The sequence below is a fragment of the Tinamus guttatus genome, unplaced genomic scaffold (assembly GCF_059628265.1).
Source record: "Tinamus guttatus ecotype Peru unplaced genomic scaffold, ASM5962826v1 Tinamus_guttatus_pri_ptg000384l, whole genome shotgun sequence".
NCBI lineage: Eukaryota > Metazoa > Chordata > Aves > Tinamiformes > Tinamidae > Tinamus > Tinamus guttatus.
In genome coordinates, this window is record NW_028288918.1 from 2,886,530 (window position 1) to 2,906,084 (window position 19,555).

General features: G+C 39.0%; 1 protein-coding gene across 1 annotated transcript; it reads left to right on the plus strand.

Moving 5' to 3' along the window:
• Window positions 1-721: 721 nt before the first annotated feature.
• On the plus strand, window positions 722-13,351 carry FUNDC1 (FUN14 domain containing 1). The gene is made up of 5 exons (XM_088530664.1): window positions 722-834; window positions 2,529-2,685; window positions 4,419-4,494; window positions 10,970-11,098; window positions 13,020-13,351. Exons 1-5 carry the CDS (start codon window positions 804-806, stop codon window positions 13,095-13,097), a joined length of 471 nt encoding a protein of 156 aa, XP_088386790.1. The 5' UTR covers window positions 722-803; the 3' UTR covers window positions 13,098-13,351.
• The last annotated feature ends 6,204 nt before the right edge of the window (window positions 13,352-19,555 follow it).

Below are 19,555 nucleotides of genomic sequence, written 5' to 3' on the forward strand. Positions count from 1 at the left end.
GAAAAGCCTATGTTGTGTACAAAATAAATAAATAAATAAATAAATAAATAAATAATAAAGGCTCTATGTGGCCAGCTGCAAAAATAAGGGCTTTTGCTGTTACTTTACTTCTAAACCACAATAAAAAATTGCTCAGAGACTTTATGCAGACTGGTTATCTGCAGGCCTAAACATATCACCAAGGTGAATATGTCTCATTTACTCCCATTATATAAGAATATAATTATGTAAGAAAAACGAGCCATTAACTAACTGGGACAGCACCACAGAAATCCAACTCTTGTGTCAGGTCTCACGCAGGTTGGGTTTTGATTTGCCCTGTGTGGCTTTCGGGTTGCTAAAAGAGCAAATACAGAGAACGGGAGGTACCGAGCTCTCACCGCGCCGGCTCTAACAGCCGCAAGAGCCGGGAAACGCAACAGCCCCCGGCTGCCATTACCACTACCCCCTTCCCCATGCTGAGGGACTTAAGAACAATAACAAAAACACAGGCAGGCGGAGCAGAGCGAGGCGAGCGACACCAAGCCGGGAAACGCATCCCCACGGCACCCGCCTCCCCAGGACGGGCTGCCCCCGAGCCAGGGCGCCCCCCTGCCCAAATGGCCGCCCCCGCCGCCGAACTACGACGCCCACAATGCTGCGGGGCGCCCATGACGTCACCCGCCCCGCGGCCGGCTCGGGGGGCGCCCCCAGCCTCGCGTCGCGCTCCCGCCGCGGCGGGGGAGGGGCGGCGCGCGCATGCGCGTAGGGCGGCGCGGCCGTTGGCGGCCCCGGGCCCGGCTGCGCTCTCGACACCATCAAACATGGCGGCGCGGCGGCCCCGCACCGCCTCAGGTCAGTGCGCGCCCCGCGGGGCTCCCGGGCCGCCCCTGCCCTCCGGCAGGCGGTCGGGGGAGGAGGCGCGGCCGCCGCTCGCCTCCCCGGGCCGCGGGGACAGCCCCGGCACCATCCCGGCCTGTGGGGGGAGAGGGGGCAGTGGCCCCTCCCCCGCGCCCGCCCCCCCCACCCTCCCCACCGCGTGGCCGTTGCGGGGGGGGCGGCCCCGCCCCTGGCGCCGCCATCGCCGCCCCGCGGGGCCCGCGGTGGCGCTGCCCGCTCGGGCGGGCGCCGGGGCCGGCGGAGGCGCGGGGAGGGGCGGGAGACCGCGGAAGGCCGCGGGAGGGCCCGGGCGCCGCCTCGGGCCCGGAGGCTGCGGGACGTGCGGTGTTCCCTGCGGGGGCCGCCGCGGCCCCTCTCGTGTCCTCGTCTTTAATGCAGAGCAGCCTACGTGCCTGTGTATAGCATACAGACATGTGGTGTATAGGCAGATTGGTCCTGTGAGACCCTGTCTTTGTGTCAGTACAGGTATAGCAGCGCGATGGGTAAGCATAATAGGGTCATGCAAAGAAGGGAATGCTACATCTCCGCAGAAAATACCTGGACGTTACTGCTTCCCTCACAATATAATGTGTTTGTATGAGTTTGGGGTTCGCTTACAGCAGTTTAGGGGCAGAACTAGCAGAAAACATCACAGTTTTGTGTTCTTACAGAAAGTGAACACCCCGGTACCTCAAAGTTGGAAAGAAGGAACAAAACCAGCTTCACAGAATTATGGGTGTTGCTGTTTGGGGAATTTAGATTTTAGTACCAAAGAACGCTGAGATGGTAATAAAATGGCAGTGTTCACACCTACATATGTATGTCTTGTAGTCTATATCCTTTTACCCCAACTTTTAAGAAGTTTAAAAAATCCCAATTAATTTTTTATACCTCCAATCCTTATAATATTTCAAAGCTTTGGTTTGTGTAAAAAAGATGCATGTTCTTTCTCTTAAGTTGGACTTGTTTCACGTTGCTTAAGACCACAAGAGCAACCGTACAGTTTCAAAGCGCAACATCCTATCTTGACAGCCATCAGCTGCAGGATGAGCTAAGAAAGATTACAGGGTAAGCAAGTAGTGACACTTCCTCAGAACATTTCTGTTTTTTTTTTTTTTTTTTTTTTTTCAGCTCAGAAAGTCACTAGCCACAGTTGTTGCCTTTGTGTCAAGTAGCTTCAGGTGGTTTTGATTTTTTTCCCTTTAATTTCTCTCTTTTTTTTTTTTTTTATTTGGAGTCTGTATCAGTTACTGATATGTACAGTATCCTGCAGCAAGCACTTCTTCAGATTAACTAGGATTTCTCTGGGTGGGGAAAAAAGGAGGAAACTTTGTTTTGAACTGGCTACCTACTAGCTTCATTTGATACCTCTTAATTGCTGTACTTGAAGACATAGGACCTTTTCCATAACATTTAGGGATTTTATAGATTATACCTTCCCTGCAGTCTTCTCTTTTCAGTGTTATGACTATAATTCCTCATGGCATGAAATTGAATATGTTTGTTTGGTTAACTGCTGGACCACATGATACGATTTAAGTCATTGTATTGGACAGCCAGTACCAAATATGTTTTGTTAATTGCTATTTTTTTTAAATGTAGCCTGTGGGTTTACTGCATAACTGACCTTTTTTTTTTTCTTTTTTTTCTTTTTTTTTCTTCTTTTTAAGATCATGAAAGTGATGATGATTCTTATGAAGTATTGGATTTAACAGAATATGCCAGACGTCATCACTGGTGGAATCGTGTGTTTGGCCGGAATTCAGGACCAATTGCAGAAAAATATTCTGTAGCTACGCAGATTGTAATGGGCGGAGTGACTGGCTGGTGAGAAAACATCACTTTCATAGTTAGCTAGATGTTTCACTGTTGTTTAAAGGTCTCTTTTCAAGGCTATTTGAAACACAAGTGCATCTTTTACTTCTCTAATAGTATTTCCCTTTTCATTGAACACAGCTATTTGTGTGTGATCGGTTTCTTAACTAATCATGCTGATTTATCATTCTAAAGTCTTTTGCAGTATTGGTAAAACATGCTTATTATCAAAGAGATTCCTACCAGTTATTGTGCTGTCAGGATAATTAAAAAAAAAATCAAGGAATAAATGGAAACTTACTGTATATATTTTTCCATGCAAGCAAAAATTATATTTCCTTATTAATATAGTTTTGAAGACCTAGCTATGATAGTATGGCTGGAATGTATTTTACAGACATTCTATATTTTTTAAAGAAATGAAGAAAAAATATGTGGCAGCATACACTTTTAATTCAGAGACCAGTTTATAGAGACACTTTGTTTCTCTTACTTACACTTAAGTGAAGTATGGCTACAGTCTTTTAAGTTGTATCAAGTCATAGGTATTTAATTGGTATTTGTATATTCCACTCTTTCTAAAATGGTGAGTTCAGTGAAAAAAACAAAACATTATGGTAGTGCACCATTTAAAATACCATTATGCAAGAATTAGAAAGTGAAACAGACCAAAAGTGATACTGCCAGGTACAGGTTCAGCACAACTTTGGAGACTGCAGATTACCCTACAGTCTGATTTGTACTTGTTTTCATAGACTCAAAATTACTTTTAGAAGGTTGGAAGCATATACATAAACTCAGAAATGTCTACTGGATAAAGAATGGGAATCTGCCGTCCCTAGAAGTGGCTTATTGAAACATTTGGAAAATCTGTATTTCTATAACTATGCGTGTGTATTTTATTTATATCACTGTTCCTATGCAAGAAGAAAAAAAATCATTGTGCGTGTGTTTGTGTGTGTGTGGTCAGACACCAAAACAATTGTCCAGAGAAATTGCTGAACTGTCATCCCTGGGGATACCCAATACTTGCCTATGTGCCCTGAGCCGCTTGATGTACTTAGAGTTGGATCTGACAGTAGGCCCTGTTTTGGACAGGAGGCTGGGCCAGATGAATTTCTGAGGTCTCTTCCTGCCCACATAGGCTATAATACCAATATCTGTGCTATCCCGTACATGATGTGGGAATGCTGGGAGGCTACTGATAAGAAAATAAATTCATAATTGCCTTTTGTTAAAAATAGACCAAGGCAATGTCTGCACCCAGAGGTTTTTCCCCTACTTTCGTTAGGGATGCAATGTCTTTTTACCTGAAATAATTAAATTTTGGGTAATATAGTTACAAAAAATGATGGTATAAGACATTCACCTTCCACTTAGGAATAGTTACAATTACAGTGGCATTTTTATATTATTATATTGTGTGCCTTATATTAAGGTGCTGGTATATTTAGTAACAGCATATTGCTCTTAGGTATATGCAAAGCCTGGAGCCTGCAAACTTATTTTAATGGAACCATCATATAAGCATGAACTGTTAACTCTTATTCATGTCATCTTGCTTTAGAGCTTATATATTAAATGTTGTTTGTATTAATGATTAAAAATTCTAAATATGAAATGAAACGCTTAATTAAAATAGTCAAAAACTTAGTAGTAAGTTATCATGGGGGATTCTGATGTGTGGCATTGTTCAGCAGACAACTTCACTGGACTGGGTTTTTTGTTTGTTTTGTTCTCCTAAGGTGTGCGGGATTTTTGTTCCAGAAAGTCGGAAAGCTTGCAGCAACTGCAGTAGGTGGTGGCTTTCTTCTGCTTCAAGTATGTAGCATTTCACACTTTATAAGTTGGAAAATGTTACTTATTTAAACAGTAGGGAAAAATTCAGCTGATGAGTAAAGCTAAAGTAGGAAGGCTTCCTATGTACTTGATCTTCGCAATCTTGTCAGGCAAAATCTTACCATTTCAGCTGAAATACGGTGTGCAAAAGAGACGCTTCCAAAAATCAGTGGTAAATCAGAATCTACTCAAGTGCTTTCAGTAGTTTGTAATAAGCCAAAAGAAACTTCTTTGCAGAAACTGAGATACTACATGTGGTTTGATATTGCCAGAATAGAGGCACTGCTTGTAAATCTCTAGTTAGAAAGATCAAATAATTTAATCTGCTTTTATCAGAAATAGTTTGAGAATTTTATCAGTGCCTTAAGAGAAGTAGGCTTCTTTGGGCGTTGCTTGGAAGATTTGGTTTGGGCTCATTTTGAAACCACGCTGACTGGTACCTTCATTGCGTTCACCCATTCAATGGAATTTCAAGGCTAAAATCTGGCAATAGTGTCATCTAGTGTGACCATTTACATTTTTCATCAAATATGGTGGTTAGGGAGAATACACATTCCCCAAAGCTCTCAAACTAGATTAAGTTAAGAGGCTTAAGTACAGGAGATCTTACATATCTTTCCATAGATTGCCAAGTAGTTTGTAATTCCTTCACTGACATTTTCAGTATACCTGTGGGCTTGTCATTTTTCCTCAGGTTCTAAAGGAAATAGTGATGCCTTCTTAGGTTCATTCAAAAAATATACCTTTTTTGAAATGGTTTTAAAGATACATAGAGATATATAGATACACATATACACGCATACATATATGTGTGTATTTTTTCTATCCTTGTTAACGTGGCCCTGGATGTTTCTGAAAAACCTGTCCCAATTTTACTTGTTCACTTGATGATAATGGCTCTTACTGCCAACCATTGATCGGGATACTTTGTGGAATACCTCTGTGTGCTGCTGTGTAATGAATCCCAATACACAGTTGTATGTACTCATACTTCTTTCATGATTATCTTCTCTGCAGAAATTTCTTAAGACCTCCAGAACCCTTTTTAAACATAACTACTGCAATTTGGTTTTTGGAACAGTTTGGCTTGAGATGTTTTCAACAAGTATTAAGCCTATTTTTTTCTCAATTATTCAGAGCAGCACTAATGTAAAGAGACAAAGAGGAATCATTTTGATATGAAGCTTTGGAGTAGTAGTTTTCTTTCTACTGCTCTTTTGTGTATTGATGAGCTCTTTAAACCTCTTGGAAATCACTAGTTATTGGGCTTTTGTCTGCACACAGGGATAATATAAGAAGGGTATTGAATTTGAAACTGTTTATGATCATGCAAATGTAAATACGCCAGCAAATGAATCAGTTCGACTGACTACCCTGGAATTCTTAAGCACATGTATATTTCTGAATCATGAAGATTTAAATCTTCATATATCTAGCCAGTGGGTCCTGAAAGTCCTCATCATGTGTTAGTATTTAAATACTTTTCATCTAGGAGACATAAAGATCAAAATCTGTCTTCCTGTATAACATGCTAATAGCCTTAAAAATATATTTTAATGAAAATTCTCATCTAAATGTGACCTATTAAATCAGCAAAGAGCGTGCAGAGCAGTGGCCTATGATTTATCAGCAGAGCAGAATAGTATATAATATATTACAGTATATAAATATAATAGATCTATAATATATAATAGATCCTGAAAGATCTTCCAGGAGTTCCTTGAGCACAGGACACTGAGAAGTTAAAACAGATATTTAGACAGGGGTAAAGAAAAACTGCTTTAAACACATAGTTTATACAGTATCTTTGTTGAGCTGTGATGTCTGGGGAGGTTTCCTTTATGTAAAATAATTTGCCATGTGTTTTTGAGTATCTGTTTTCCTAGTTGATCTCATTTACCATATAGCTGAAAAGGAGTATTATGTAAGACGAAAAATGAGTTGCATATTTTGATTGAGTTGTCTGTATCTGTAATTGAGTAAGATCAGATTCTGCAGGAAGGGAATGAAGTAAATGCCTTGGTGTTTCATTTTAATTCAAAATGTTTTGCATTTTAAAGCTGAGTCATAAATTGTACAGTGTAATTACAATTCTGTAGTCTTTAATTTTTTCATTTAAAGATCATACGTTGTGATTTTAATTTCCTTATGAATACGTATTTGACGCTTCCCCCGAGTGGGCAGAGAACCATTTCAGCAGCAGAACTAGAACCTTCTTTTTATCTATTAATTTCTCTGAAGTAGCAGATTTCATTTGTATTCTTTTTTGCAGTATTAATATCATAGTTACTTGCTAAAACAAGAAATAGAACTATAGAAGGCATGATTCATGTATAAAGCTCATTCAGTTGCAAACCTGAAATTTCAAAAGCCCGTTTTTCTTCATTGTGCTGTGACTTTGTTTCAAGAAATACTGCAGCAATGTATTTGGGAGTGTCAGACCTTTGTACGAAGAGCAAAAAGTTTTCTCAAATTCTCATAAATATCTAGAAAAAAATAAATCTTAATACAGATAAAGTAAAAATAGTCTCAGTATGAAGAATATAAAAAATTCATTAAGGAATTTTCATTGATTTTCTGAATCAAGATTTTGTTATCCTATCTTATAGGCTGAAAGTTTTCAATAGCTTAAGTCAATTAACTAAGTATGCTTCTTTTGAAAGGACATAATTTTTCTGACATGCTGGTATAAGACCAATGCCCATGCAATATACTAAAGAAAATCTAATTCATTTCTCAAAGTAAATATTAAACTAAATCCTTATATGCTTTCAGTCTATAGCATACAATCCAGTGACCTCCTGAAGGGCAGGGAGGTGTGAAGTCCATCCTGTCATAATGAATTACTTTGAAACAATTGTTGCTAAGCAGGGCCAATTCTCTCTGTGTTTTTAAATTCCTGCATCTTTGGTGGTGCTTTCATTGCTTTTTTTCCTCGGTCATCAGACAAATTGCAGCCTTTTCCATTTTGTGTTAACTGTTATTTAATCATAAAAATATATATTTTTTGTTAGCTGTTTATGCTTTCACTAGTGTATTTTACCATTTAATGTGCCATAGGTAGATTCAGTTCAACTCATTATTTTCCAATTTAAAAATAATTCAAAAAATAAAATAAATAGTCAGATATCCTTGGGTTTTGTTGTACAGGGGATTGCTGGCACCTGTGATACCATGCCATGCTGATGGTGTGACATCTCAGTGAAGTGGGGAGAGAACACGTTAATAAGAAAAAAAGAGGGTTGTTTTCTTTTTTGTGTTTGTGTTGAATATCTCGCTTGGCAGATGTGTGCAGACTTCAAGAGAACCTTCAGTGGAATAGCCAGAAAAAATATAGTTGGAAGCCCCTGTTTTAAAGAACTGCCCCACTTCTGGCAGGCTTTTATTTCATATGGGGAGATATTGGTTCTCCTCTTCTGTAAACTGGAGTAGTTTCACGGGTTACAGTGGAGCTGTGCCAAATATGGTGGTGGAGGATAGAGGCTCTGGAGTTTAACTCTTAAAAATAAATACATCAGCAAAAAGTATCATTTCTAGTCCCTTCTTTGTATACTGAAGTTAGGCATTTGTGAGATCTTACTTTGGCAACTAGTGTAGAGAGGTGGAGATCGCAGCTTACATGAATACCAGAAAATACTTGGAAATTTATACATTGCTTCTGGTGAGTGGTTAAGCAGCTGAGCACAGGGAGCTCTTGTGTAACTTCAGTGTTGTTTGGGCTGGTCTAGTGTGGGGGAAAAATGTGCTTTTGTGGAAATTAAAACTTTTTTGTCCCTTCTTCCTGAGTACGCTTTTTTGCATTTTCTTTAATAACAAAAATGTATTTGTATGCTTTTCTAGTATCAATCCCAAACTTAGATCTTCTCTTTTGGTTCTCTGTTTTCTTGGATTACTAAAAGTATTTTTACTGTTCTCTACAGCAATTCTGCATTCATGTATTTTTTAATTGCAGTTTTTAAAAAAATTATTTTCAACAGTTCACTGAGATCGTAGAACCAAAATAATTTATTAGTGTGATCTCTATGACTTTTTAAGAATAATGGAATGTTATTCCAGTTTATCTCTGTTCTTGTAGGAGTTAGGCTTAAAAATATTAATGAATTTTAAAGATTTTTTTGCTTATGTCAATTTACTGTTTAAGCAAGAGGTTTTGTTCTGTTTTATTGGAATGTAAAAAATGCAGGTTGACATTTGACTTCAGTGGGATGGTGCCTGGGCCTATATACGAGGTTATGTATTTACTGGGACTGCAGCCAAGGTTGACATGTCATTGGTTCTGACTGTCACTGTAGTGAAGTACAGGGTTTTTTTCTTCATTATGTATTTCATACTCAAACATTGTCCTTTATTGCTTATTTTGTATATGCATGTAAAAACTCAAAAGCAGAACTTAGGATTTTGACTATTAAATTTGCGGAGAAATGTAGTGTGATTTTTGTTGTGTAAACTGGAGATTTGCTGCAACTATAAGTTGTAACTGTTGGGAGGGATAAACAGCTAAATTAAAAACTTCTGCCTTATTTTTGCAGTATATGGACAACTGAAACATTTCCAGATAAATTACACTTAAGAGAAATGTTTCTGTTCAAGTTTGGTTATATATTTTTTTATTATTACAGTTTTCAGGCAGCACACACATTTGTTTTTCTGGTTTGTTTTGCCTTTTTTTGCATTATGTTGAAGTTCATATAAATGTCTCTATATAGATTTCATTCTTGTGAGTCAGTTCAGCATTCAGACTTTTTTGAAATTTGTGTGCTAGTCTAAATTCATAAAATATATATTACTCCAACATGTAACATTTATCTGCTAGTAGGTCCTTCAGCACCTGGATATGTAACCAGGACAACTTTAAAACTGTTTTCATGCTTTCATGCTGCACAGAAACTCCTTAATTTGCTATTTCCACCTACCACCAGTGCCTGCATAGACTAATGGGATTGCATTAGGCAGGAAAGACCAAAAAATTTTTTATACTCTGAAGTGGCAAGTAAAGTATCTTCATAGTATTTAATTAATTCATTTTGCACTTATCCAGTGCAGTTTTTATATTCCATCAAATTTGTTTTTAAATGTGCAAAGATAGAACCTGGCATGTAACTTCTCATACATCTGGTCTTTCAGGAACTCTTTTTCAAATTCAGACAAATATAACACTTGTTTCATTTTTTAATTTCTTTAAGGATCATGGAATTCTAATTTATATGTATTATGGTACTTAATTTTTATGATTGATACAAAACAAATCAGCTAATTTTAGTTTTTTTAATAAAAAGAACTACATGAAAATTCACATTCATTGCTATGAAACATTTACTTTAATGTCAAATCTATTAAACTGCATACTAAATATCTGTTCCACAAAACTGGATTAGCTATGAATTTTACTTACAATTTGCACCATTTACATAGAATGTTCTTACAAAATTATATGAATTTGCCTTTATTTTTGTATAAAAATTACTTAGCTTTAAAGTTAGTGACATATATTTATATTAACAGTTAAAATTACTGGTTGTCCCTACAGTTTTTGTGTTCCTTCATTTTTTTTTTCAATATTTTCCTTTTAATAAATTGCTGATTTTCACCCAATCTCTGAAGTTGCTGTAGATTGCCTTGAGTGTTTTTTTAAGCCCCAATCTTTATACACACACACACACACACACAGACATATATATGTAAAAGCATGTGTTTCTTTTGTGATTGTCTTAAGGCAACTGGTGAGGCTGACCACATGAGTCAAATAACATATCTTACTGGTCTTACTGGGGTTTGATCCTGAAAGCAAATAAGGCAAATGTTGGGATGATGGATTAAACGTGCTAAAAGTCCCATTGGTGTTGAAGCATTTGAGAATTTGAGTTTAGGTGGGTATCAGCAATCTCCAAAACATACCCATTTTGCTAGTATTACAGACGTTGTGCTCTAAATAGGTCATGTTATTTTTCTACTTACTGGCTTTGTTTTGTAGAACATCTGAGAATTCTGTTGTATGAAACACTACATTTGTTGGACAATTTAAATGACAAAGGACAAAATAATAGTTTTCAGGATTTCTATGAAAGGTTCTGATGAGCCTGGAATGTCCTGTCCCAACTTAGGATTCTGAGATACTGAAAAAAGATAAATGAAACATATTTTTTTCATTGTTGTCCTGTTAATGGGCCCTTTTGTTTCTACCCTCTGTAAGTAGAGTAACAGTAAATACTTAAGGAGTAAATATTTTTACGTAAATTTTCTATAAAATACAAAGTAGAGAAGTGATGAGATTATTAAGTCTGCTGAACTTAGCCACTGCTCATTCTAACTGTAATTGCTGTTACTGTGGAAGACTTTAGGGCTTGAAGTATAGTGCCATTTTTAATATATGTTTTAAGAAATTTAGTAAGCACTAAGATACTGCATTTTGACTCTTTAAATGTTAACTTAATTTGTTTTAAACACTCTATTTTTCTAGATTGCTAGTCATAGTGGATATGTACAAGTTGACTGGAAGAGAGTTGAAAAAGATGTAAACAAAGCAAAAAAACAGCTTAAAAAGCGTGCAAATAAGGCAGCGCCTGAAATCAATACTCTAATTGAAGAGGTAAGTCTAAGCTGATAAACCTTAGCTATTAGAAAACAGTTTATAACCGTGCACTGCAGGTGCTAATTAGTTGCAGCATGCGGTGCAAAACTTAGGAGCCATAATTCTGATTATAACAGAAGAGCATCAAAAATAGTCTGCTGGCCGTATATTTTAATAGAAGCTAGATTTTTCTGAAAAACCGCCCACTGCCTGTTTGCTGTACTGAAATTCCCAAACTGGCTTACATCTTTGGCACTTTTTCTTTTTCTGCCTTTGGCTGATTATTTTCCTGACCTTTCTGCTCTTCCTTTTAGAAAAAAAGAATCTAAAGTTGGTTGCATTTACTATGATACTGTGTGGCTTTAAATTAGCTGCATAGAAATCTTCATACTATTGACTGTTTTATCAGTTTGTGCTCCCTTTTGTTCACTTTGTATTTTACAGCTGATTTGAGCTGATGGCTTAGACTATAGTTGGCTTTGCCAGTTAGGTTTAACAGGCCAGCGAAAACCGGTAAACTCATGACAGAATAAAAGTTTGAGTGTTGTCGTTAAAACATATGGAGGTGAAAACCAGATCTGTTTGGTTGCTGATCACAAAAGCACATGATGAGAAAAGATTGACCTCTCTTTTTGAAAGAAGTTATAATCCCTCTGCAACTAGAATCCTATACTTACTTTTTTACCTCTTTTTTATACAGTTAGATAACGTAATGTGTGTCTTCAGAACCTGTCAACCCTAGTAGCTTGAAAAGGGCAAGTCTGTGATACTGATTCAGGTGTCACTGAGGCCATTTCACTCTGTCATTTGAGCACATTCATCATTTAAAAAAAAGTAAGGATGGCCAAATGCTTGGCCTGTTTTTACATACTTTTCATGTAGGCATATTACGTATTACATACCTCTAGCAACTTGTCATCCAGACAGTCTTTCTGTTTCTTTCTCTGTTACTCTGAAGAGTCAGCTGAAACATGCTGCAGACTCATTAATGTTTTGAAATTAACAGTGCAGTATCTTTGATTTAACCCATATGGAGTTACAGTTAAGATGTTGAGAAGTAAGTTATATTTCAAAATACATCCTTCAATATGAATTTGAAGCAGAGATTTGAGAGAGATGGTTTCCTGACTTCTTTAGTGCTCCAAATAGCTTAAACTGTTTTTTTTTTTCTTTCTCTATTTTCCAGCAGAAATGGATGGGGCAGTATGAATTTTTTAAGTTACCTTTTTTTTTTTTTTCCCCTTCCTCCCTCTGTTTTTGTACTATCGTGTAATCTAAAGTGTTGGAAGCAAAGGATTTACAAAATGTCCACCATATTACAGTAGAGATGGCCATGTTTGAGGTAACAAATGTTGCACCTTGTGTGATTACAACGAAATACAGATAAAAGTTGTCATGTAGAATCATTTCTTGCTAGACTAGGTTGTGCTGTAGGTGACCTTGCGTGTGCAGGGGGTTGGACTAGATGGCCTCTAGAGGTCCCTTCCAACCTTAAGCATTCTATGATTCTATGAGGAATCTGGTTCATACAGAAACGAAGTGTATTTTTCCCGTGCCCTCCTCTTCCAAAACTAGTACTTTTTGTATTTTTTTATGTGACTAAAATTGAAGTGATGATAATTATTCCATTTTTTGTTCTGTTTGCCAAAGGAGTATGTAGTATTTTTTTAATTAGAATTTTTTTAGGAAGAGCATTGACAAAATTATTATACCAATTCCTGTGTTAACTGTATTGTTAAAGATGTCTGAGAGTCAGTTTCCTCTCCACTGGACCCAGCAGTTGCCTGAGACTTCTAACTTTACATGTTTTTCAACACAGTGGTTTTTACCTCTGTCATTTTGGTACTCCCGTTTCCAAACAATTGCGATAGAAGCATTGAATGTTACGGTCGGATGCAGTAGGTTCAGGCTTTTTTAAAGATGATTTTTTTCTTCTCAGTCGACAGAATTCATCAAACAGAACATCGTGGTGTCCAGCGGGTTCATTGGAGGCTTTTTGCTAGGCCTTGCGTCGTAAGGACCCGGGTCGCCTCTTGGTGAAGACGTTGCCGCCTGCGAGGAGCAGCTGCCGTGGGTCGCTGCCATCGAGCAACCGGGCTCACTGGGCCCCATGGAGCCGGGCGAACGGACTAGCTAGGCACTTGGGAAGCTTTTCCATTTTAGGCTTTTGCCTTTTGAAGCTTGGCAAAACTAGGATTTGCTCAAAAACTGTGCAGTGTGCTCATTATAGCATTTCTGGGCAAAACTGTTTCACCTTCATCATGCCTCTTTCTACCTATGACCATTCAAGATCTAGCATTTGAAAATGTTATTCTTGGAAAATAGATAAGTAACCATATTACAAAAAGGAAAACACAATTCCCTGTTCTGTGGTTCGTTTGTTTTTTTTTTTTTTTTCCCAAATGTTTGTTTTAAAAGTCTTTTCTTCATGCTGTATTGTAAACTATTGATGACTACATAATGTATATGATATTGTAATTTTAGCCTCATGGCTGACCATGTTCCTTAGAAGTCATTGCAATAATATATAAATCTGTAATGCCTTTTTACAGAGTATTAAATAATGAAGAATCATGAGCTCATTAAAGGCAAAAATCAACTTTGAGTCTGGCCTTTGTGTACATTGGGGAATAAGAGTCTTATTTTTTAATACAAAGGCATAGATTAGAAATATTTGCCAAGGTATTTGTGCTATTTGTATGCCAAGTAAATATATATATGTTATTTTTTCCAAACAGGTAGTCATGCTTAAACTCATTGATACTCTGCCCTTAGTAGACCTTTTTGCAAATGTTACTTAGTTGGACTTATGTCCAGATTGTCAGGTCTGAAGTACTAGGGTACAGATCGGCTTCAGTTACTGCTTATTGGAAGAATTTCTGTTTCCTCCTGAACCTGGGAGAACAAATGGGTCTTAATCTGCTCTGTTTGCTTCCTCTGTCTTTTGACAGATCAAAGCAGAAAACAAGTTCTAAGGGAGCTGGGAGGCATAACTCTAGATAGGCTGGAAAGTTTAAAGTAGGCTTTTCAGGTCATTTTAGTTATTTGTTACTAGATTATTCAAAAGAAGCTGGGAATCTAAAAATGTTCGTGCATTCCTCTCCCTTTCAAACTCGTGAACCTTTTAGAGGCAGAGTCCTCCCACCCAAGAAAATGGCTGTTTGCTCTCTTCTGAGTTCCCTGCTGCTTGCTTGCTGCAGCTGGCAGTTACTGTGGAAGCAAGTGTCTCCCACGGGCTCTCCTGGGGCTCGTTCCCGGCCATCTGGTGCTGCTGAGTCGCCGCTGGGCACTGCGTGGACGGCGCCTGGTGGCCGCCCGTCACACGGGGCCGGCGTGACAGGTACTTGGCACAGCGGCCGGGGGGATATTTAGGCCTGTGCCGTAGGTTAGCGTCGTCTGCATGCTTCTGGCTGGGCTGGATAAGCCATGGAGCACGTCGGGCGTGCCTGCGAGGCGTGAGGGGCTAGCGGAGATAAAACCTGCCCAAGGTTATGGGTATACAAACTGGAAAAATAACACAGCTGTAGTTCGCTGGAAGTGGGAAATCTTCAGTCATTTGGGATTGAAGAAAAGACGCATGAAAATGTTAAAGTGCTATAAAATTCCTTTGCCTTATTATTCTTTGCAAAGAATATTCTGAAGATGACGACTGTTGTCTTTTCTGCTGGGGAAGATGAAGCGAATGGATGTTGATCAGAGCTGCTGAACGCGACTGGGAGTTGAAAGCAGCAAGTTACCTGCCCTGACTGCGAGGAACTCAGGCACTCAGGAGGGCTGTGAGACTGAAATGAACAGCTTGCTGCCAGGAATCTGCATACATTGAAAAAAGAGCCGTCTCATATTGTCATGTGCTTTCTAAAAAAAGCTGCTGCTATGACCCAGGAACAAAGCAAGCCTGTTTTCTAATAGTCCACAAGCTACTGTTTCTCCAAGAGAGAGTTACTCTGCAGTTTCTATGGAAGAAAGTTACTCAGCTATTCTGTTACCATCATCTTAGATTCTAATTAAGGCAATGAATAATGAACTGATTGGCCTAAATATGCATATGAAAGCCATTGGGATACAAAGCATAATGTTATGGTAGATCTAAAATGGCTGAGTAAAGAAAAGTAAAGGTAAGAAAAGAGAGTATAAATGAAAAGGGTGAGTATTAGGGTTATATTAGGATTGGCCTTAAGTAATGCATTAAAGATTTGAGAAGAAGAATGATTGCTGAATGCAAAAATTTGCCATGTTCTTTAGTGACACTGTTCTTTAGGTTGATTAACTATAGGGCACTCTATAAGAAAATACAAATAGAACTGGTAGGACAAGTAAATGGTGGAATAGCAAATACTGATAAATACAAAATACTGAGACAAATAGATATTTTTTTTTCTTGCAAAAATCTGAACTGTTACCTGCCAGCTCAGAATAGGAACTTGGCATGCAACTATATGCTCTATAAATTTGTGGTCTAACGAATGCAAATGATGAGTGGATTACCAAGAACAGAATGGAGCATAACAGGAATACTATGTTTATAGTGACATGTTCTTTCTGGAATTATTTCAAATTTATTCCTCTGGAAATAAAATTCCTTAAAAGATCACTTTGGGAAAGATGGTAGCCATTCTGGAAAAATGACAGTTAAGGAGGAGAGCCCACACATGGTCTATATGTGGAAAAGATACTGCTCCCACCAAATTCAGCACAATCGGAGCTGGGCAACATATTGGAAAGCAGCATTAATCATAATCAGGAATAGGTAAACTGATGCTGCTGAAGCAGCATTTCTATGCTTTTTATTGTATAGCTGAGGAAATTCAAATTCAAGTATAGAATAATAAATTTTCAGAGATTGTGTAACTGGACAGTGGAGCTCCCTTCCACTGTGTGATACTGAAATGAAGGAACAGGTTCTGCTCACGGAAACATGGGGAGGAATTTCGGGAGTGCTCATGTGTATTCAAAGATGCAGGAAGCACAAATTCGTGTATTTCAGGCCATAGCCAATACTGCTTGGTGAGGCTCATGCTACTATCACTGTGGTGGTCAGATTATCCTATATTTGTCTTGTGGAAGCTTGTGTCTTTTTTTTCCCCCTCAAAGACTTGTTATCAATTGCTTCTAAAAACTGAATACTAAGCTAAATGATTCACAAAACAAGCCATATATTCTAGTGTAAAGTAGTAAAGCTCTGTGGAAACTTTACTAAATAATGAGTTTTGGGAGAGACTGCTAATAATGGATTTATTCATTTTGCATATTCTTAAGGGATAATCCATTTTTTGAAATTATTTCTTTTTAGTTAAAGCTGCATCAGGCAATAGGTTTTCATTTGAAGTGAGGTGGGCGGTCGATCAAAATCAGTGTGGTTTCATTACTGAATTTTGACAGACCACCATTTGGCTAAGTATGAGGAAGCTGTTTCTATCTCAGCAGCCAGACTGAACATGAAGATGTTGCAGTTAAAGATACAGCTCTACGGTAGATTCAAGTGTACCTGTCATGAGACTGGCATTCCACACATTTAGTCTTAGAATTTCAGTTCTAAGAAATGTAGAAATTTAGTTTTAGAAATTCAGTAAGCCTTCAGTAAGTCTCCTTCCCTCAGAAGGGAAGGTGCATACAAAACTGGTTGTGGGAGAAGCAACACTTTATTAAAAACTGGTGTGTCTGAGTGTTTCATCGCATGCTTAGCGTACAGTGGTGTGAAGCAGCGCCCAGGATCAAACTGCCCCGCAAGGCAGTCCAGCTCCTGGACTGCCTGCCGGTTCCCATGGCTGGGGCAGAGCGTTCAAGGAAGCTGTAGATCAACTTTCTCAGTAAGTTCCTCCTCCTGAAAGACTTCTCACACTTCATAGACTAGTTCCCTGCCTACCAGACCGTGATGTGTTTTGGCTCCTCTCTCTCCTGCTGGCGTGTTCTGCCCTGTGTATTTACCTCAACATTTCGTGGGAGCGAGGAGAGAGACTTGAGAGTTTACCTTAAGTTATCGCTGTATCACTGAGCAGCTAAACATGCAACTCGGAGTGGGACTGGCCTAACAGAAAAGAAAAAGGGAGCTGCACTCGGGATATTCTGCTGGCTGTTTGGTGGGATGTTACCTGAGAACGAGGATCTGTTGCTATACATTTAATCCCTGATAAGAGGCTTTCTGGCTTAACCGCAGAACGCCCCAAAAATCAATTGTTCCCAGAGCCTTAAGCCGTACACACCACTTCTGCATGTGTACACTGTACATGTTGAAAATGCCTAATAGAAAACGGTAACGTCCACAAAGGAAATTAATGAGTATCGAACCATACAATTCCCAATTACCGCAGATGCTTTGAACTTTCTTTGCAGCAAAAGGCTATCTACATAAGCTTGCCAATATGCACTCGTGGGACCGAGAGAATTAAGAACCAATGTGTCTAGTGTGATTTTTAATTAAACATATGACTTTCTTTAAGTATAAATTGTGAAATAAGGGATTTGCTAATTTCTCGTGCATTTAAGGGTTGACAAACTCCTACTGCAGCCCCAAATATACAGATTTTCATTTTCAGATTTCAGACCCTCTGCTGTGAGCCAATTCCAAATGGTTTGATAGATGTTACTCAGAAATCTTAAGCCAAAATACATATTAAAAAAAGAGAGAAAAAAACTACAGTTATATGAAAAGAAAGTATAAAAAACAAGCGTTGCCAAACACTGTTTCAGAATCCAATTGGGAAAATAAATGAATAAACAGGAATAAGGGATTTTATATCCTTAATGCTCTTATAACTGTGTATGATTTTTAAGATTAGAAATATTCAGAAATCACTTTTTATTTCTATAATTTCAAGTATGATGCTTAGCTTACCGATCTATAAGCTCCTTGTGCCAGATGAAACCGCATGCGAGGTCCTGCAGGAACTTTTTTTGGAGCCTGCTCATACAAGTAGGGTTAAGCCTATGCATAATTGCACAGCTAGTTTTATGAAAACAAAGGTAGAGCAAACACTGAAATTGATGAGACTATGGCTACACATTTTTTTTTTTCTCTTTTAATATTGTTAAAGTAATCTCTGGGATTTAGAGTCCCCTAAGTAGTCTGTAGAGAATCAGAAAACCATAGACTGCAAAGTATATTAGAATCAAAGGAAAGGCATAGAAGTGGAGTCCAGGTGTCTGCGTGTGGGTGTCAAGCTAGTTACCTTATGCTTTCCTTGAATCAGTGGAAGGAAATGGGCATTCCTGTGGCTCTAAAATTGACATCTAAAATGAGTTAGCTGAATTTGACCCAGGAAGTGGCCATTTTTACCTGTTCTTTCTTACAGAAGATCATTAAGTGACTTGCTCATCTGTATTTACTTAGGATAAGTGAGATAAACGTCATGAAATACGTTTGGAATTCCAAGCATATGGATGGTGAGCCACTTGCCAAGGGGAAGCGATGCTTTGCCACCCTTGGGCTTTCTCTGCTGCAGCGACTGGCTGTGTAGAGGAAGGTTGGTGCCTTGGATTCAGGAAAGCTTTTGCCATCGTCCTCGTGCAGAATTCTCCGTAGTGAGTGGAGGGAGGGTAGCCTGGCAAACTGGACTCCTGCGTAGGCTGAGAATTGCCCAGTGTGCCAGGCTCAAAGGCCAGTGATCCACATCTTGGGGTGCATCTGGCAGTGCCAAGAAGCAGCATCTCAGGGATTACCGCTCCACCAGTCTGGTTCGGTGTTTTCATCAGCAACCTGCTTGATGGTCCGGAATACCAACCCTTGCCAAAACTGTGGGTGACCCTGAATTAGGGAGGGTGTTTGGCATGCTGAACTGTACATCTTAAATTCAAAGGCCAGCTTGGGAAGTTGAGCACTGTGCCAAGAGAAACCTCATGCTGGTCAACAAGAGGTATCAAGTGCTCTACGCTGGGCACAGTAAACCCATATACAACAAGTAGCTGAAGAGCAGCTATGCTGGAAACGGCACGGAGGTTAGGGCAGATGCCAAGCTGAATTTGCATGAGCCCTGCATTCACCGTGCGAATACAATGAACCACACGCTGAGACTCCTTACCAGGAGCCTGACGGGCACCTATGGAAAGCTGTGATCTCCCAGCCTCTGCTCAGCTCTGCTCCTCGGGTCCCCCAGTGCAAGAGGGACACGGAGAAACTGGGAAGGAATGAGAGAAAACCAGTCCCATGGATCGTGGGCCTACAGCCTAGGATCTACAAGGACTTCTGTGGGCCTCTCTGCCCACTCAGCCCCTCAGGCTTTTTCCAGGATTGGCTTTTTTGGCCTTAACTTCTGACCACACCTAGCAAAGGGTCTTCTGTGGCTCATCTGTCCTAACTTTTCACACTTAACAGGAAAAACTAACCGATAGTTTCTTTCAAAAAGCATCTAACTGATTGTATGTGGCTCGGCAATTAATTCCAGCTTTTCATTTTAAATGTAGGTTAATTATATCAACACTGAGAAGGTTAGAGGCGTGCCAAATGGTTTTGTGATATCAGATTTGCTCTTAGAAAATTAA